Source organism: Manacus vitellinus, unplaced genomic scaffold, assembly GCF_001715985.3.
Source record: "Manacus vitellinus isolate BGI_N305 unplaced genomic scaffold, ASM171598v3 scaffold_7_pilon, whole genome shotgun sequence".
Taxonomy (NCBI): Eukaryota; Metazoa; Chordata; class Aves; order Passeriformes; family Pipridae; genus Manacus; species Manacus vitellinus.
In genome coordinates this window covers 10,710,219-10,728,549 of record NW_021940813.1, presented here as the reverse complement: position 1 = coordinate 10,728,549, position 18,331 = coordinate 10,710,219, and the positions used below count along the sequence as shown (strand labels likewise).

Here is an 18,331-nt window from a genome sequence, read left to right as displayed (position 1 = left end):
GCCGTGGCCAGGGGAGGACAAGGGGCCTGCACACAGAGGCACTTTCTCTTCCCTTAAGAACCACACTAATTGGAAGGTTATTGATGAAGTAGTTTCAAGTGTGCCGTTAGTTTCCAGGAGGTTAATGAACATAACGGATTTGAACTGAACACTTTCCGAGCCCTGTTATTAAGTAAGCTTTAAATGTTCTTAAGTGAGCCCTCATTTTCAATTTTCCCTATTTACTAATGACCACTATTCTCTTTTATTTAATTATGGTCACAGGTGAGATGACACATGATCCTTAAATCCATTCTTTATTTTTTCATCCTGAAATTCTTATCTATGAATGTATAAAATAGAAGAACTTTTTCTTTTTCCTATTTCACCCCTCTCCTAGGGAATCTAGTCAGGTTTTTTCCCTCAGAAAATAAAGATTAAAATTTCTTGAAAAAAACAGATGTTCTCACAAGTTTTCTAGTCTCTTAGCACAGAGTATTCATTGGCCTCTCACAAACTACCTCATGTTTCTCCTCATGTTTGCCCCACTGAGTTTGGGAAATACTGGGTTCTCTCTTTTTCATGAGCAGCAAAAAGCCTCTTGTAAGGTGAAGTAGAAACTGAACCAAGAATTAAACCAGAGGCTGCTGAGTCCTTTGCTTTAAGATCATCACTTCCCTTCACCTCTTTAATGAATTTATTCACTACTCTTCATAAAGCTAAGCTTTGTATTCATGCATGGCATGGAACAGTTACTGTGCCTTACACAATTGATATTTTCTATTCTTACACAATTTTTGTTTACTATTCTCCTTGTCCACAGGACAAAACTTGAAATTAAGTGTAGGATTTGAGTCCATGTCACCTACATATAGATGCTCAAAGCTGTCTGTGATGCTCGATAGTGTCTGATATGTTTTCTCATGTGTGTTGTATCTGAGAGAGAACTTGCAGGAGACCCTTGCCATCAAGACTGACAGCTAGAGGCCAAACAGGATATGCAAAGCCATCACTGGGATGAGATTCAGTTGTCCAAATACAAGTCTGTGGAACCATTTTAAACAAATGTATCCTGCCCTTTGTGCTGTTTTTAGATAACTAACCAGCTCCCTAGCTGTCTTCACCTTTATTTCCGTATGTGAATTCAATATCCTTTGTTTACTGACCAGCAGTTAGTCTTCTGCTTGTATCTTATCCCTTTAAAATTCTACATTTCCTTCAGTGATACTTGAAAAAACAAATTACAGCTTTTAAACACATCTGAGAATTGCCAGTACAACAATTGGCAGAGTACCCTGTATATCACACAGTTTAGCACAGCTGTCTGCCCTATCTGTTACTTACATGTGGGATTCACTAAACTGTCAGAAGTTGCTTTAAACAAACCGATCTAATTATTGGAAATTGTAAAGACACTAACTTGGAATAAGGTTTTACTAGATCTTGCCTTGCTCGGTTAAAAACATCTTGCAATATAACTGCATAATGTAACTGAACTATAGCATTTGAATTCATATTTAGATTTGAACTCCAAATTTCCTCATGATATGGCAAGTCATCTCATGTGTTTTTAGTTACATCATCCATTATTAGTCTGCATTGTTTCAGTGAACTGTCAGATCAAATGTGATTGCATGTGAACTAACAGTATTACACTAAGTTTAAAGTTATTCATCTGCAAAATGCGTATAATAATACCACAAAGGTACTCATTATATTCATTAATGGCAGTAAAGCCCCTGTAAAATTGGAAAAAGAAAAGCTTCAAGATTTAAATACATTCTAACAAGCTTTATAGCACCTTGCTGCGGGGAGATGCTGAAAATGATACAATGGATAAAATGAAGCTAGAAACCTTCAATTACATTAAAAGTAGTCTGTGCAGGTAGAGCACTGTCAGAGCTACAAGATCAGCATAATTTCAGAGTGAAATATTTGCAGTAAGCCAGAATGTACTCCACTGCTTGAAGTGCCCCTGCATTCCAGAGCAGTAAGATGAGTAAGAGGAAAGTTCAACAGAGTCACTGTTCAAGGGTCCAGACACAGGGCTTTGGAAAGCTAAACCTCCCTGGAGATTAATCTGGCAAGGGATGTGAAGGGCAACAAGAAACATTTCCAGAAGTGTAGCTGTAGCAGCAGAAAGTCTATGGAAAATGTAGTCTCAGTGCTGAATGAGAGCAGAGAACCTGGTAACAAAGGAGATTGACCCTCAGTGGAGGAGGAGTAGATTAGGGAATATTTAAACAGAGTGGGCATACACAAGCCCATGGACTCTGATAGGGTGCACCTATGAGCTGACTGATGTTGTTGTGATGCCACTCTTGGTAATCTTTGAAAGGCTATGGTGATTAGGAAAGATTCCTGAGAACTGGAAGGAAGCAAATGTCACTCCTATCTTCAAGAAGGAAGATCTAGGGAATTACAAGCTAGTAAGCTTCACATCAATCTCTGTGTACATGATAAAGTAAATCCTAGATGCAGTTTTCTTGACCAGCTTTCTACAATGAGATTACTAGTTCAGTGGATGTGGAGAGAGATGTGAATGTGATTCATTCTTTAGCAGGAATATCAGCATTGTCTCCCCTAACATTCTCAAATTCAAGCTGCTGAACAGTGAGCTACTCAAGTGGATAGTCATGTGGACTGAAAACTGCTTGAACTGATGGGCTTAAAGGGCTGTGATCAGAACACCTGGGCTCTAAAGTGTTGTGATCAGTGGCACAAAGTCCATCTAGCCTGGCTGTGCCACCTTGCCACAGGTAAGATGCATGGATGTAGGGCACCAGTGCTGTTCTATGACAGACGGAACTCAGCCATTAGTGTAGGCTCTGAGCCTGCACTAGCAATATAGTGGGCAAAGAGAGAGACTTTCAGCCTCTGTCTCTCTTCTGGGGCTGTGTAGAGGGAGAAAGGTGCACTACAGGCTAAATTTATGGTGAAATGTTAGCTCAAAGTACATTCCCAGTGCCTGTACCCATTCCTTAAGATGTGAAATTATCTGAAGTCTGTCTGTCTTACTCCTTCAGATCAGTTTTTAGCTTGCTTGAACTCCAGTGGCATATAAATAATCCCCTTAGTATTTATTGCAAATGCAGCCTAGTATGAGCTCTCTGAATTTTGTCATTAATTCTTTTAGGTGCAATATGCCAAGCAAAAAAGAAACAGACTTCACAAAGGAATTGCTTAAATTGAGGAATTCAAGCCAGCACAAAATAAGAAACTGTCAGGTGATCTATCTCCTATTAAAATTTCAAGGACTTTCTGAGTCTAGGACATTGTTATCCTTGCTCCCTCCAAGGATGATGCAGTTGATGCTTGCCTGAGGGAGACATTGCATAAAAAGGGATGCCATGTGTTGCCAATTCCAAATTTGTTCTTTCTAGTTTTGTGATAGTGGACAAGACTGTCCCTCATTTAGTGCTACTAACCTCTGGAGAACAAAACCCCTTTGCTATAACAGCTGCCAAAGAATTAGTTTCAAATCTAGATAATTATTTTTCTTAAAAAAACCCTAAAACCTCTCGGGAGTAATATATTTCAGTTTCCTGAACTTTTCTGGGATGTGTATTAAATTATACTGGCTTCTCATTCTGCTTTGGCCTGAAAATAATTCCTAAGCTTCCTTTAGTGCAATCAAACTGCAGAGGTGTTTCACATAGATACCTAGAAACAGGAGCCACTCCTTTAACCAGTATTTTGCTCAGTGATGTCTTACCGAAAATGGATCCTGACTCTGAGTAAAATAATTATCAATCTATTATATGGATTCAGTGTTGGAGCTTCTTAGCATTCATTCACATGACTTATTCAGTGAAAACTTTGTCTCGTGGCTTAATTCGCAGCTGATCATATTTCGTAGCTGGATGAGCCTGAGTGAAGGTTTACGCCTTCTGTAAATAATGTATGTTACCTCTGCTGCAGACAAGTGCAAATTCAATATTCAGTTCTATACCTGGACAAAATAATTGCAGCTCCTTAAAAGATCTTGATAGCCTCTTGGTGTGGTGACAGGCACACAGGATTGTGTGATCATTAAACGTGATTTGTGGAGTGATCGTGCTGCCTTGGTTCATACCATTTTCGGTGTGGGCTCATTTGTTCATTTTGGCCATGATTCCTCTCATCTGCTGTTGTGGGGAAATGACCATTTGAATCATTCAGAGTTAGCAGAACCTAATAATTCCAAAACCTTTTCTGAGGTTCAGCGTTTGGAAGGAACCAGTTCAGATTAACTTTCCAGCTCTTAACACCAGCTCTTAACTTAGTGCACTAACAAGCAATTTTCATCAGGTCGAATGGATGTACCATTGCTGTGAGATGTTTAAAAACATGCAGAGTAAATACTCTTCTCTGTGCACTGGGAGGCAAGGAGAGTCAGACCAGGAAAACTTCGTACTTGACGTTGGTAACTTGTGTTTAAAGGTGATAGAAAAGCAAATGATAATATGCTTGAAACAACAAAGTAGCATCTGGAGAAGTAAAAGACCCAAATAACATTCAGAAAATAAGTCTGAAACACACGCTTTTTGTAAGCTGATTGCAAATAGGTAATCATGGAAGCCACAGAGGAGCAACAGAAAAAAGCAGATGGGCAGGCCTGGAGTACATGTCACTCGCCACATCATTTGACATGAATTACACTCAGCATACTGTTCTATTTGTTTGTTTGTTTTTAATTTTTTTTTTTTATTTGAAAGTATGTTTTTTAAAGACTTTGTAAGGAAAAGACAAAGATCGTGCCTGACACTTTATCACAGATATAAAGAAATCCATGAGCTACCTATCAAAAAAAGATTGAATAGGGTAAGAATGGAATGAATATGGTTTTTGTTTTGACCTGAGTGTTCAGGTGACTTACTGAAGAGAGACCCGTAGGCTGAACAAGCAGGTCTTGGGAAAATAAATGAATCACCTGAGGAAATCTGTTCTTCCTCAACAAGGTGATATCCGTGTGGGGTAACCTTCAAAGTAGGTGTATGCCTGTGCTTAACAGATGAGAGTTTGTAACCCAAGACAGTAAATTCCACATTTGTGACTGGAAGGGTAGCACTGTTCACCATGTTATAAAAACTTTGACTGCTTTATTTAGCAGTTCTTTGAGGTGTTAAACTTTTACTATGTGCAGCTCCACTGTCTTCAGTACCCTGGCAATGAAATATTACCCTGGAATTAAAAATAGACATGCGACTTCGAATTTGAGGAACAATTTTTATTCCTATATAATTAGTCTACCAGAAGTAGCCAAGTAATTCCTGTAGCTAGACTGACCCTATAGCCTTAATAATCTACAGCTCTCCTTTACCAAAGTACCTAATTATGTTAATTTACCTTTGATTTTCATAGACTAAATAAAATTAGGCTTGCATTTTATCACTTTCATGTTTTTGCTGCACTGAAGCCTCACTAAGCTAACACTATTTGAATTCTTGTTGCATTTTATCTATATATTGTTTGTTGATCTGTTACCACATCTGAGTATTCTTCACAAGAAACACTAGGTGTTTTTTTCACAGGAACACATGACTTACTCACACAGACAATGTATGCAGCTATGAATTAAAATAAAGTTCTTTCAGTGCAGAATCTTATTGCCATTGTGGTCCTGGAGGAAGGAGGATCTCTGCTGCCTCTCAAAGATTCACCTTCTGAAACTGAACAAATGAGGTCATTTGTTGGGCACTGTGACAGTTATTCAGCTGTACTGAATTGACCTCACTATACATATTTTTTTTTCTTGCTGTTACAGGGTTCCCAGCAGGAGAACTACAAAAACCTTTCTTTTGGGGAACAGAGTATCCTAGGTAAGTTCTGCACCAGGGACCCTCATACACGTGAGAATGAGGAATAACAGGGAAAAGTATTGCAGATACACATGGACAAAGAAGAGGGCATGGAGAAGAAGGCTACTCTTGCTGTAGGGCTAGCTTGGCACTTGGGTTGTATGTTCTCAGCTGCTGTGTCCTGCTTTTACCATTGAAAGAACTGACTTTGAGAAGTGCTACTTTGTGTGATAACTTTTCTTACCCTTGGGAGCCATATGTGTTGCAGTCAGTTGTCTTAAACTGATGACTGATTTCTCACAGGAATTGCTAATTAAGTGCACCCAAGTGGAAGTGTTTCAATGCTGCAGCATGAAGATGCAGCAGTGTGCACATGGCAGGTATTAAAAAGAATTGTAAATCAGGTAACTAACACTTCCTGAACAGACGTGAATACCCTGAGAAGCCAATTATTATCAGTTTATTGTTCACTTTCTGCTAATATCTAAAATTGACACTGAGCCTTCATTTGTGCCTGTTGAGGTGCATAAGAATATCTCCATGTGCATAAGTGATTGCCTGAGCTGGCCCATGTGCTACTGTAGCTGAGGAAGAGTAATTATAGGTCACACACATTTAATTTTGAAAAATCACTACTTTTGTGCAGTTCAATAACTTTCTATTTTAGGGCAGGATAAGACCATGAAAAGTTTCTATTGGCAGTTTCTGAAAGTTATTTTGGAGTTATATAAAGGCAGTTACTGGTCAAACATATCCTTAATAAACCTTTGTTAAAAAAATCAAACTTTTTGAAGAGTTTGGGTTTGCCGTCTTGCAATCTGGATTGTGTCCTTGTAAACAGAAAATTTAGCAATATATGTAGAAAGACACGTTCAATTTAGGAACAAAATAATTTGCATTCAAAGAGAATTCTTATGAGCCAGCTGACTTTCTAAGTGGTAATTGGGGATAGAAGAAAGTCCTTTCTTGTTAAGGTGAGCCCTTTTTCTGTTATGGTTATTGCAGGCCTATTTCCAGCTTTGCTTTCTGAAGAGATTTCTCTGTACTCTGACCTTCTGCCATAGTGATAAAATTGTGGTTCTTTCGAAGTATTATACTTTGCTCATTTCTCATCTTTAAAGGTTACCTTAGCTTAAATTGGTTTTGCTTGAGTACATATCAAAATGCAATTTAGTAAACAAATGTAGCTGGTTTATATCAGACAACAGATTGCTTTTGTCCTTGAAATATTCTGGATGTTTTCTGTCTGTTTAGAGGAAAGAGTACATGGCCGTGGAACAGAAAAACCATCAAAAAGTCATCAGCACTTGCTAGAAAACTGACTTAGAAAATATTTAACATTTAGTGGCATTTTAGTGTCCAGTTCCAGCATAACCACCAAAAACCAGTTAGATCTATTTGCATAAAGGGAAGCTTAGTTATCACTTTTACATCTCAGTACATGAAATAACATATCATTCAAATGCCATCATTCATAGTTATGAGCCTTCACTGTCAGATACATTGAAATAGAGAGTTCAAATTTCCTGACCTGGTAGCTTCCTTACAGTTCTCTGAGCCTACTCAGTCCCAGAAAGTTAATACAGTGTCTGCTGGGCTGCACCTAATTCCCTCCATCTCAGTCCAACTGTGCCCAGAAGCAAAAAGCATGAACAGTGCTGGGAAAATTGCTGGCAAAAAGTGTTGTTGAGATGGACAAAATGCTGAAGGGGGTTCCCAGAAGCAAAGGCCAAAATTCACCCCAAACTTCACCCCATCTTTTGGAGGAATGGAAAGATGTAGGAGTGCCAGAACACCAGCCTGTTCTTTGTCCCTGCCACTCATGGTGACTGAGAACTTTAGAGGAAAAACAAGATGTATTTAGTAATAGGGCTTGGTTCTTGATCTCATTATGGGTTTTGTGCCATTATATTTGTACTTCTTCAGCTGCAAAAGATCCCATATAACCACTTCACTTCAGATGTGGAAAACAAGTCTAACATAGTGCATTTATTATGGGTAATTATCACTGTGTGCTACACAAAATAACAAATTTGTTGCACAAAAGGATGATATTTCCATTGCTGAAACACATACTTTTAACCAGCATTTTTTAGAGAAGGTTTGTAATAGCACTTGGGGGAAAAAAACAGTAGGAAGATTTTATCACATGCTTGAAAGTACCTTTCATGAAAGAAAAAAATAAAGTGAAGAATTGTCATGGGAGCAGAGGGAATTAAATGATATAATACTTTTTGGGCATGTCTGAGATGAGCAACTAGTGTACTATGGATCATTAGGTCCAGTAATAACACGTTATTTCAAAACCCTCCGCCTTTCTCCTATTTCAATACAATGTGTTAGAAATACTATAAGCCACTTTGAAGTATAGCATGTCAATAACTGAAATAATTAAAATCATAAAAACCAACTTAACAAATGAAAGATGCATTTAGTACATCACCTACACACATGATATCCACTGCATTTGGTGTTAAAAAGCCTGAACTTTTCCCACTTTCATCCCTATCTCTCTCAGATGCATTTTTATTTGGATATAACAAGGAAAATATAATTAATTGCCAATCAGGAATACAAAATATTTCTTTCTATTCTGTTTTTCCAGTACATTAAATCTGGGTATCATGCCCTGTTCCAGGACAGGTGCAAGGAAATTGTATGACCTTTATTTTTAAAACTGAGTGGAGATCTCTTTAGTGCTCTACAAAGTATAGTCTTTGTTGCATGCCAGGGAAGAATGATTGGAGCCAACAGGATGGAAACCCACTGCCGCTTTTGATCTCTTCTTTTTCATGGTTGTGCTGACAGAATAGTTACACCTATAAATTTATCCTGTTCTCAATCAGAATATGCACAATGCAGTCAGCTGAAGGAGATATTTTGGAGCTCATATGATGCTAATAAGGGATTTGGTTAGAAGAGTGAAACATCACAATGCTTTCAGAGTTTTAGATTAAATGTTGCTTTTAAACAAGAAGGAGTTTAATGTGAAGACTTTCAACAACTTTAAGTAAAAATTGTGCAGGTGTGATTTTCCTTTCATACACCTTTTAAATAAATAATGATCTTTCCTGAGGTCTTTTGTCCTTTGATGTTCATGAGTGTGGACACTTTCTGAGAAAACGTTTTCTGTATGTTACAGGTCATTAAGTTATGGTGCCATTGGAGTAATTGTTGGCCACGAGTTTACCCATGGATTTGATAGCAATGGTGAGTGTTTAACTGTATGTTGATAACTTATTTTTTACAGAACTGACAGATTAGAAAGCTGACTTCTAGGTGCTTTAGTTTTTTTATTATTTGGGGATTTTTTAACAGTGCTGAGTTGTGTGAAAAAATTATAAAGTTATATTTATTAGATTTATCTACATAGAATCTTGCTTGTCTGAACTGGATTTTGTTTGGTAAGAAATGCAAAAATTTTGATTCTTTCTGTTTGTCTTGAATGGAAACTAAATCAGCAACAGATTCAGAAAGTCCTGATGGGGGGAAGTGGGAAGGGCAAAAGGATAACTTCCGATTCATAAAAATTACTTCCAAGAAAACTTTTCATTTCAGTTTTGACATTTTTCAGAAGACAATATGAAACTTTTAAAATACAATACTGGAACAAGAGTGGTACAAAAAAGGTGTTGCAAAATATTAAAATTAAAGAAAAAAAAAAGAGGAGAGAGAGGGGGGAAAAAAGAAGAATGGTCTGAAAATGTCAATCCAATTGTCCTGACAAACTGGATGGAGTGGGGCATTACCACTATCTAGCTTTGGCTATCTCAGTAAAGTGCTTTTAAAAATTAGGCTCCTGAGAGAAAGAGGGTGGGGAGGGGTGGCACAGAGGGAGAGAAACATGAACCTCCTCTGGCGAGAAATTTTGAGTTGGCTTATGTTGTGCTACACTGAACACCTTTAACTAAAGAAAACAAACAAATAAACAAAAACAACTCCCCAAATACAAACAAACAACTCCCCCCAAAAACAAAAATAAAACCTTGTATCCTGGTATCCTGTTGGCACTGGTCTACAACATTTTGTGTCAGCAAACTCTCCAGAATGAAGACATTTTTCTTCATAAACTCCCACCTCCTGAGTAGGTAAGTATCTAATCTCCATCTTGTCTCCTGCCAATCAGAAAGGAACCTAAGATTTGATTCCCTGAGCAGACCCCAACTTTTTGCCAGGTGCTTACTTTCCAAATATAGAAATAAATACATCTCTAGGGAATTTGTCATCTTGAACAAGAGAGCACATAGGGAAAAAGAAAAGAAATAAAAAGATGAAAGAAAGCATCTTCAGTACTTGGTATCATGTCTATCGTTGCTCCTTACCTCTCTTCATCCACATGGGCAGCTAAACCTGCTTTCAAAGAAGTCCAAACATGTCTTGTGTCTGACTGACTGAAGTCATGATGGAGATTAGATACTCTTCTGCAAATGATGGGAGCAGGGATCTGACACTGCAACTTCCATGAGCCAGTACTATAACCATCAGCCTGGGGAACGGGATGTATGTATTCTCCTTGTTTCCATGAATAGGGTTCAAATGTCCTGGTTTTGCTCCAAAATAAAAAATGGAAACTTTAGAAGTTTCCATGAAATGGGTTGTTTTTCTGATCAAGTGTAAAATTAATTAATAATAAATTAGTTATCACATTTACAGAATCAAGGACATATGGGCTGAGGATGAAAAATACTCACAATTAGACTTAGGAGAAAGCTCAAATGCCTCTTACACTATGTAATTATAAAATGTACTATAGAACTCATTAGTCATTGCTATCTTTTTCTGCAAATGGAAATGATGACAATAAATAGAATGCCAGCTTTTCACTGCTCTACTTGAGTGGGGTCAAGATTTTGCTCACTGATCCTATCCATTTTGTACACACATTTGCATGAAGACATTCACCTCTCATTTCTGTGCAGGTGATAGATTTCTAAACTGGAAAAGTTTTCTCCTGCAAAAACATTTGTTTTCTTTCTTTCCTTTTTGAGGTCGGAAATATGACAAAAATGGAAACTTAGACCCTTGGTGGACAACTAACTCTGAAGAAAAATTTAAAGAGAAAACAAAGTGCATGATTGATCAATACAACAATTACTACTGGAAGCGAGCTGGCTTATATGTATGTAAACCATCAGTGACTGAAAACAGTCATACATTAGGAGTTTTGGTTGCTGTGCCTTTTTTTTTTTTTAAGTTCTCTTTTTATAAATCCCAGTGTATTGGGATATTAGGCTCTCAACTTCATTTCTCACAACAAATGATTTTTTGAAGTGAATAATTATGTTAAAAATTGTCTGTCAGGTTTGATTAGTCCAGTCAAATACCACTATCCACATCCAGGTGACAGGGTTAAACTACTTCTCCCCATCACATTGTTTTGGATTCAGAGGAAGAGGATGAAGCCGCTCAGCAGGGCTGGTCTAATTATTGTGAGCATGTTAAATGTCTTCTGAAAATGAGGTCCGTAATGAAAACTGAGCAGTCACTCTTTTTAGAAAGAATATAATAGCATGTTTTATAGATTTCTTTAACACTTCTGCCTGTTATTTATTGTGGTTATAAAATGGATGCATAAACCCTACTTTATTTCAGATTGAACTCTGGCAATTTCTTCCATGCATGCACACAGACCCCATTTGTATGTCTAATCAAAGGAGTATGATAGCAGTAGCTCATAGAAAAGGATTGAGAAAGAAAGTGCAAGTGAATGGTTTCTGTTTGATTCTTTATCAGAGCTATGGGCTTCCCTGAAAATGTACACATTATATATATATATATATATATGTACAAAATGAAGATAAATAGGATAAATCCCAGACTTTCAGAAATGAATAGCTGAAATTCCAGTAATGTTGGCTGGGACATGATTTTAATCTTAAGTTTCAGGAAAAAATACATACTGAAATCCCCACTCAATTCTATCACCTCTATTTACATTTTAGAAATACTGTTTCATCTTTGCCTTTTAAGAATAGAGAGGTCACATGGAATGCTCAGCAATAATTTTAACACTTTTCCCAGGCTTCTTCTGTTAGTCTCAGAGACAATGAAGCCATGTTGTGGTCCAGTCTGAAGTCCAGCAAGTCAGACTTGAAGTATTTCCTATAAACTAATTTACAAATAAAAATTCTCAGGCTCATTCCTGAATATATGTAGGACAAAAACTGTCAATACAAAAGTGCCACTTAAAGAAGGTCATTAAAACCTTCCCCAGGGATGTGGCTGAGCCCTTTCCGTGCCTCTGCCACTGGCTTAGCCATCCCCTTCTCCTGCACTGTCTCTTGAGGTGAGGTAGGTCTGAATTTCTTCTCCAGTGTAGCTACTGCCTTTGAAGTCCATGAATGGGCTTACTAGAGAGATCCTGTTACCCACAACCTTGTCATCCCATTTCCACAGGATAACCAAAAGCACTTTTTAGATGATAGAAAAATCTTCATATTTTCTGCCATATTTTATAGCTTTTGTATGAAGAGCTATGCAAGCAAAGATCTTTTTTTTATTTTTGCCTCTCACTTACATCAATAGTCTGCAGGTCTTTTACCTCTGTATGAATATTTTTCATGGATCAAGAAACCTATTTACTCTTCTTCCGTCTCTTCTGATTTACAATAAAAATGTCTGCAGAAGAGAAGTGTAATGAAAGAAAAAGTGGATATAGAAATAGCTTCAGAATGCAATAATCACACAAAGTCATCTCATCAAATAAAGGGCTTATCGTGGTCCCTGAGCCCTGTCACAAACTGCACAGACTAGTCTCAAATACTTGATCCAGAGATGCCTGAGGTCAGCAGAAAGACTTCTTCCACTTATTAAAATGACCTGTGACCCAAGTGCCACTGTGAGGTTACTCTCATCTTACACTCCAAATCAGTCTCCTTCACAAGCCCACTGCAAGGAAAGGCCAAAAAAGAAGGCAGCTGCTGTGTTTGAAAGTTCCCTGGTGTCCCAGCACCTTTTCTCCTAAAAGCTTCTCTTTCACCTCCATCTCCAGCCTCCTGAGGGGAGGGGAGAGCTGACAGGAAAGGGTTAAGGCTTTTCCTCTAATGCTCCCCTTTCTCCCTTATTGCACTCTTGGGTGTAACATTGTACCCAAGGCATCAAGCCACTTCTTTTGAGGCCAATCTGGGTGCTCATCTGCACTGAGTGGTGGGGCACAGGTACGTAGCTGTGTCCTGGATCTTTTTACCTTTTCTGCTCTGTTTACCCCCCTTTTAGCATCCTGGAACTAAGGTGAGCCCACTATACTGATCCCTGTGGCATGGGAAAGCCTATAGCTGCAGGCCAGCATTGACCTTCATAGCTCTGCTCAAAACTCTGCTCAATTATCTTGCTTATTCAAGGCATAATAGAGAGCAAAACTGCTTAATTACAATTACAGTTGGTAACACTAAGACCTTAGTAGGTTGGGTGAGCAGAGGTAAGCTGATCTAGCAGAAATTAGGATTTGTTCACAGTGGTATTGCACTTGGTAGTGCCAGGAGGCTGGATTTCTCACAAAGTTTATGTAGTGCTGCTTCTTGAAATATATCCTTGTTGCTATTACTCTTGCTCTTGGAATCAATACCAGAGAGAAGCAAAAGGAATCTTCTTCGTAGATATTTTTAGAGCACTGAATATACTATCAATATTAATTCTGTCTCTGACAGTTATTTTTAATTATGCTTATGTTATGACTTAAAAGTTATTTTAGTATCCCAATATTATATGAAGAGTTATGTAGAGAAATAAATATAACCATTTAGATAAAAGTTTAAAAAAGAGACTACTGGATCTCACATGTAACCAGATAAAAACAGTCCTCGGGGGGAAAATTACTGATGCTAAGATCAAAGATCAGGGACTGGATTCTTGAGTGCATTTTATCTACTATATTTTGTGCTACATAGATCTAGGACCAGAGCCAGGATAACTTATCACAGAAAATTTTTTACTGACAGTTTTCCCATTGAAACCCCATTTTCTTAACCAAAGTTATGATTGTTGAAATTGGCTGAGGTCATTCTCTCCTTGTTTTACTTTTTCCCATTCTTGAAGCTGATCAAGAAGGAAGTTCAGAAACGGGTCAAATGACTGATGTTCTTTCATTCTGTCAGGTGAAAGGGAAGAGGACTTTGGCAGAAAACATTGCAGATAATGGAGGTTTGAGAGAAGCTTTCAGGGTAAGCAGTCAAAAAATATCTGAAGCATAGTAGTACGAAAAAAAGCTGTGGTTATCTTCATGTTGCTGAAAGGCACTTAGTATCTCTTTCTTATCAGGCATACAGGAAATGGATTACAGAAAAGAGGGGAGGAGAAGAAGAGCCTTTACTGCCAGGCCTTGAGTTCACACACAACCAGCTTTTCTTTCTGAGTTATGCCCACGTGAGTAGCACAAATGTTTTACAAGTCCCCATTTATTAACCTGCACAATGTGCAGTGCAGAGATGAGCCTGCTTTGTTTCAACAATCCACATGATCCAAACCCAGACTTTTCAGAATATAAGCAGAGACTTTTCACGGGACTATTATTTCTTTTCTCTTTTTCTCTTTGTCCTCATCTATCCATTGTACCAGAACTGCTGAAATTATTTTTGTGTTTGCACAGTGTTGTTACAGCAGCTTTCTTTATTCTTGCTACTTCCCTCCACTAAGGGTCTTCTTGTGAGTATTGAGTCCTTACCCTCCTTCAGTTTTCCCAGTTTTCAACTTCCCAGATTTCTGGTGCTTGCAATACACAGCAGTTTCTAACTGCTTCCACCACAGATTCCTGTTGAAAATGTACCACCACTATTTGTTACTGTTAATGTTGTTCAATGAAACTAAGGAGCAGTGAAGAGAGTCTTAGTTTATTTTTTCCCATCTATACACTAAAAATGTTGTAACAAAACTTTGATAAGGAGTGTGAATTTTTTAGAAAAAATGTAGAACAGGAGAGGATCAGAAATTATTTATTTGGTTAAACAAGTTGGGACAAACTCCCTATATGAGAAGTAAAAGTTAGACTATAAAACTTTGCGCACCAGTTGAAGGAATGAAATCATCCCAAACTGAAGAAACAGCACCCAATGCAACCAGTCCTGGATGAAAATCATTTCTCTGCTGAGAGTCAGTGTAGCAGCCTATGGGCCTGTGGCAATTTCAGTTTGACAACACTGAGCAGAGAAAGGATTCCACTTTGGTAGTTTATGCTGAATTAAGTTTCATACTGTGTGGATTTTTCTCCAAGAAATTTTCGAAGCTATAGGATTATTACAGGACCACTGCAGCAATTACGTGTCTGGTGGACCCTCATAGGGGAGGCACATGCACAGTGAGAGCAGGGTATTCAAGGTACCCTTGAGCTCAGCCTATTTCCACAGAGCTCCAGAAACTGAATAGACTTATTCAAACTGTCAGGGCTGTCCAGACAAAATTGCACTGAAGTCCACTGAAATCCTATGGGCTATCTGGCTTAAAGGATTTTGTCGATAGGAACATTCAATGCAGGGAGTTGGGTAAGGCAGGGGCAGCTTAAATGAGATTTTTTCATGCAATGGATACAGCATAAGAGGGATTATTCAGCTGTGCAAATATTCTGTCTACCCTGTTTTGTAGTTAGTTACAATTGGGTTAAGTATCTTATCAGAATTAGTGAATTAGGGAACACTGATGGAAATGTGGAAAATACGTAATTTCAAAAGAAACTGACATTTCAGCATGGAATAAATATGTCAGGTAATATATCTTCAAGTCTAGAGATGATAAGCATCATTTTATGTACCTTTTATAAAAATGACATAGCTTTGAGACCAAGAAGAATGCTTGGTAATTATTAAGGTGTGAGATGCTGCAGCATAAGCTGAAAAGCAAGCTACCATTATAGAGAACTTCAAAAAAAGAATTAGTAAAGTGGCTGTGATTAGATGATGGGATAGAGTGGGTAGAGAAAAACAGTGGGTGGATCCATTAGAGGATTTGAAAAACAAGAGAATATACCAACAGAAAACCGCAGGTTAGCAAAGGTGAGACAAAGCAGGAATTTATGGTGTCTTTCCCTTTAATGCATTCTGTCAGTAATAGGCATCTTAAGAACACTGACATTACATTCTGCTTTACTTACAAAGTCATCTCAGATAATGTGCCTGTTTCTTTTTTTTATATTTTATTAGGTAAGATGCAACTCCTTTAGACCAGAATCTGCGAGGGAGCAAATATATACTGGAGCTCACAGCCCTCCACAGTTCAGGTAGTGCAAATAATGTATTTCCTCAGTATACATACAGAATCAATCACTGCAGAACAGAAGTGCTGAAATTTAGCGTTTTAAGAGGGGGGTAAGAGCAAGCACAAAATTGGACTGTGCCGTTGGTTTAGATTGAAATTGAACTGGTTTTATTAGCTTATCTTTCACTGTTACAAATGCTCTTCTGTAAAATTGAGGAGCTTGCATCTACCTTCAAAAGCATTTGAACCAGAATGCAGCCTGATCCCTGTGATGTTCTGTAGTCATGGCCTGAGTATGTAAAATGCCTCATCTATCACTTTCTTTCCCTAAGCAATTCTAGTTTAGAAAACAGCGAATATTAGGAGCGTCCTTGATTTAATCTGCCTGAGTTCATTAAAAGCTTCTAAGTGACTACCTTGAATTATATTGATAATGCAAAGCAAAACATGCCCTATAAATTTGGTTTGAGACTATACTCTTCCATTGACCTTCAAGTGACACTTTGCTTGAAGGAACTGTGATAGTCCAGAGTAACTGTGCCTTTCCCCAAAAGGCCTCCCACAGGCTCCCCTAACCACAGACACTCATGAACTCCAAGGAGAGGTTGGAAGGGGGAAATTTTAAAGATTACATAGGAGTTAGGAAGCCAGAGTTTATTTCTCAGCCTCTTCACAGAGTTTGTATGACCAAGAACAAGTTGTTTCTGTTGGGATTCATGTCAGTCGTATTTACTTAACTAAGAATTGTATGTTTGCCCTCAGTCAAGTGCTACATCACCTCTTTATTTGGAGGAAGGATGTTAACTCCACAAGCTGATTCTGATTCATAGTGGAAGTGTCTCCAATACAGTACTCTCTCTCTCTGTCTCTCTCTCTCTATGTATATATATACATATATATAATCTTTCATCAGGTAATAAATTTAAATTACTTAGACTCTGCAAGTACATCTTTCTATTGATTACCAAGGGAGCTCAGGGTAACCTGTTCAGGGAAAGGTGCCTCTACTATAAATCAGTGGGATGAAATCCAGACAGCCCACTCTGATTTCACAGTTAATGTGTGGCAATATCAAACCATGGGTAGAAAAGTGGCATGCATGCACACATAAAGATATTTCACTAGATAGATTCTGGTTTTATTTCTTTTTAATTGGCAGATTTTCAGTATTAACATGTGTCTTAGATATTTTTGGAGGCCAATTTCACTTTGAAATCCCTGATATGGCAGGCAGAATTCCCACCAACTTCAACAGCAGTTCTGCATGACCAGCTCTTGCTGTTCCAGTCCCTGAATATGTATCTGCAATATTTTTACAGTAAAACCGTATATCTTGTTTGAAGCCTAACCTCATTTTGTAATCCTCCCTATAAAACTGACTTTTAGACATTTTTGTACCAGATGACTGCAAATTTTCTTACTCATAGAAAGTCTAATCAATGTAATAAGAATGTTTTCTACCATGCTGTGCTATGCTGAGAAGCTGATTGTCTGCAATATAGAAAAATGCCTTCTCAGTGCATAACAAAGACAATAGAAAGGCATACAATTAATAGCTCAGTAGATACTTTTCCTCTCTTAACTCTCTTTAATACCATTGCAATTTTCAGACTAGTAAGTTCCAGGATGTTTAAAGGCATAGGAAAAAGCAGCCAACAACACAATCTTAATCTAGCAATGGTAAAATAATAATTTCTGAGAGCATTGAATAATGAAGACATGAAAGCAGGAGCCATGATTGCGTACAAAGAGGAAGCTCTTCCCCTATGCCTGCAGGTGCAAGCCTGTGATGCAGACACATTGTCTATCTTGTGTGAGGCAGAGATGTGCTGTGCTTTCAGTACCACATCACCTGTGGTGGAAGCAAGAGAGCATGGGAAGCTGGTCAGGTCAGAAGGCTCAGAAATTGCATTTCCAAAATAGCTGAGGAGCTGAGTCTGACGGGTGTGAGGCTGAGCTGCCCAATAAGAGGGTCTAACTGCCCCCTCCAGCTGTGAAGTCCCAATGTGTGTGTGTGTCCATGGTGGGCAGAGTGCATTGTTATGGGAAGCTGGCTGACATGATCCAAATGAAACCACTGCCAGCGCAACCTCAGTGTGTGCTTACATGCACATGCCTGTTGGACTGCAGCATCTGGCAGGTGCTGGAAGAAGGATTTCAATGTGCAAGGCTACTGCTGATCTCCCACCCTTGCTGCCAAGGGTTAGATTAGAAAATTGTTCTAGAGGACATAGTATTACAAAACGCATTTGTTTTTCACTGAGTTTCTAGAAAAGCAAGATGCTTCTCAAAGCACCACACAAAATAAGATTGTCTTCCTATTAGCTTTAACTGGCAGTGCTTCTCCTGAACTTTTTGGTTTCATTTGTGGAAAAATTATATGAAAGCCT

At 38.2% G+C, this 18,331-nt stretch overlaps 1 protein-coding gene across 1 annotated transcript in view; it reads left to right on the top strand.

Moving 5' to 3' along the window:
- The window catches only part of PHEX (phosphate regulating endopeptidase homolog X-linked), a 98,709-nt gene that overhangs the window by 78,852 nt on the left and 1,526 nt on the right, over nucleotides 1-18,331 (top strand). The window contains exons 16-21 of the mRNA XM_008922343.3: nucleotides 5,726-5,780; nucleotides 8,902-8,969; nucleotides 10,748-10,878; nucleotides 13,853-13,918; nucleotides 14,016-14,120; nucleotides 15,887-15,963. Coding sequence (XP_008920591.2) covers nucleotides 5,726-5,780; nucleotides 8,902-8,969; nucleotides 10,748-10,878; nucleotides 13,853-13,918; nucleotides 14,016-14,120; nucleotides 15,887-15,963 — 502 coding nt within the window. The remainder of the gene's footprint in view (nucleotides 1-5,725; nucleotides 5,781-8,901; nucleotides 8,970-10,747; nucleotides 10,879-13,852; nucleotides 13,919-14,015; nucleotides 14,121-15,886; nucleotides 15,964-18,331) is intronic.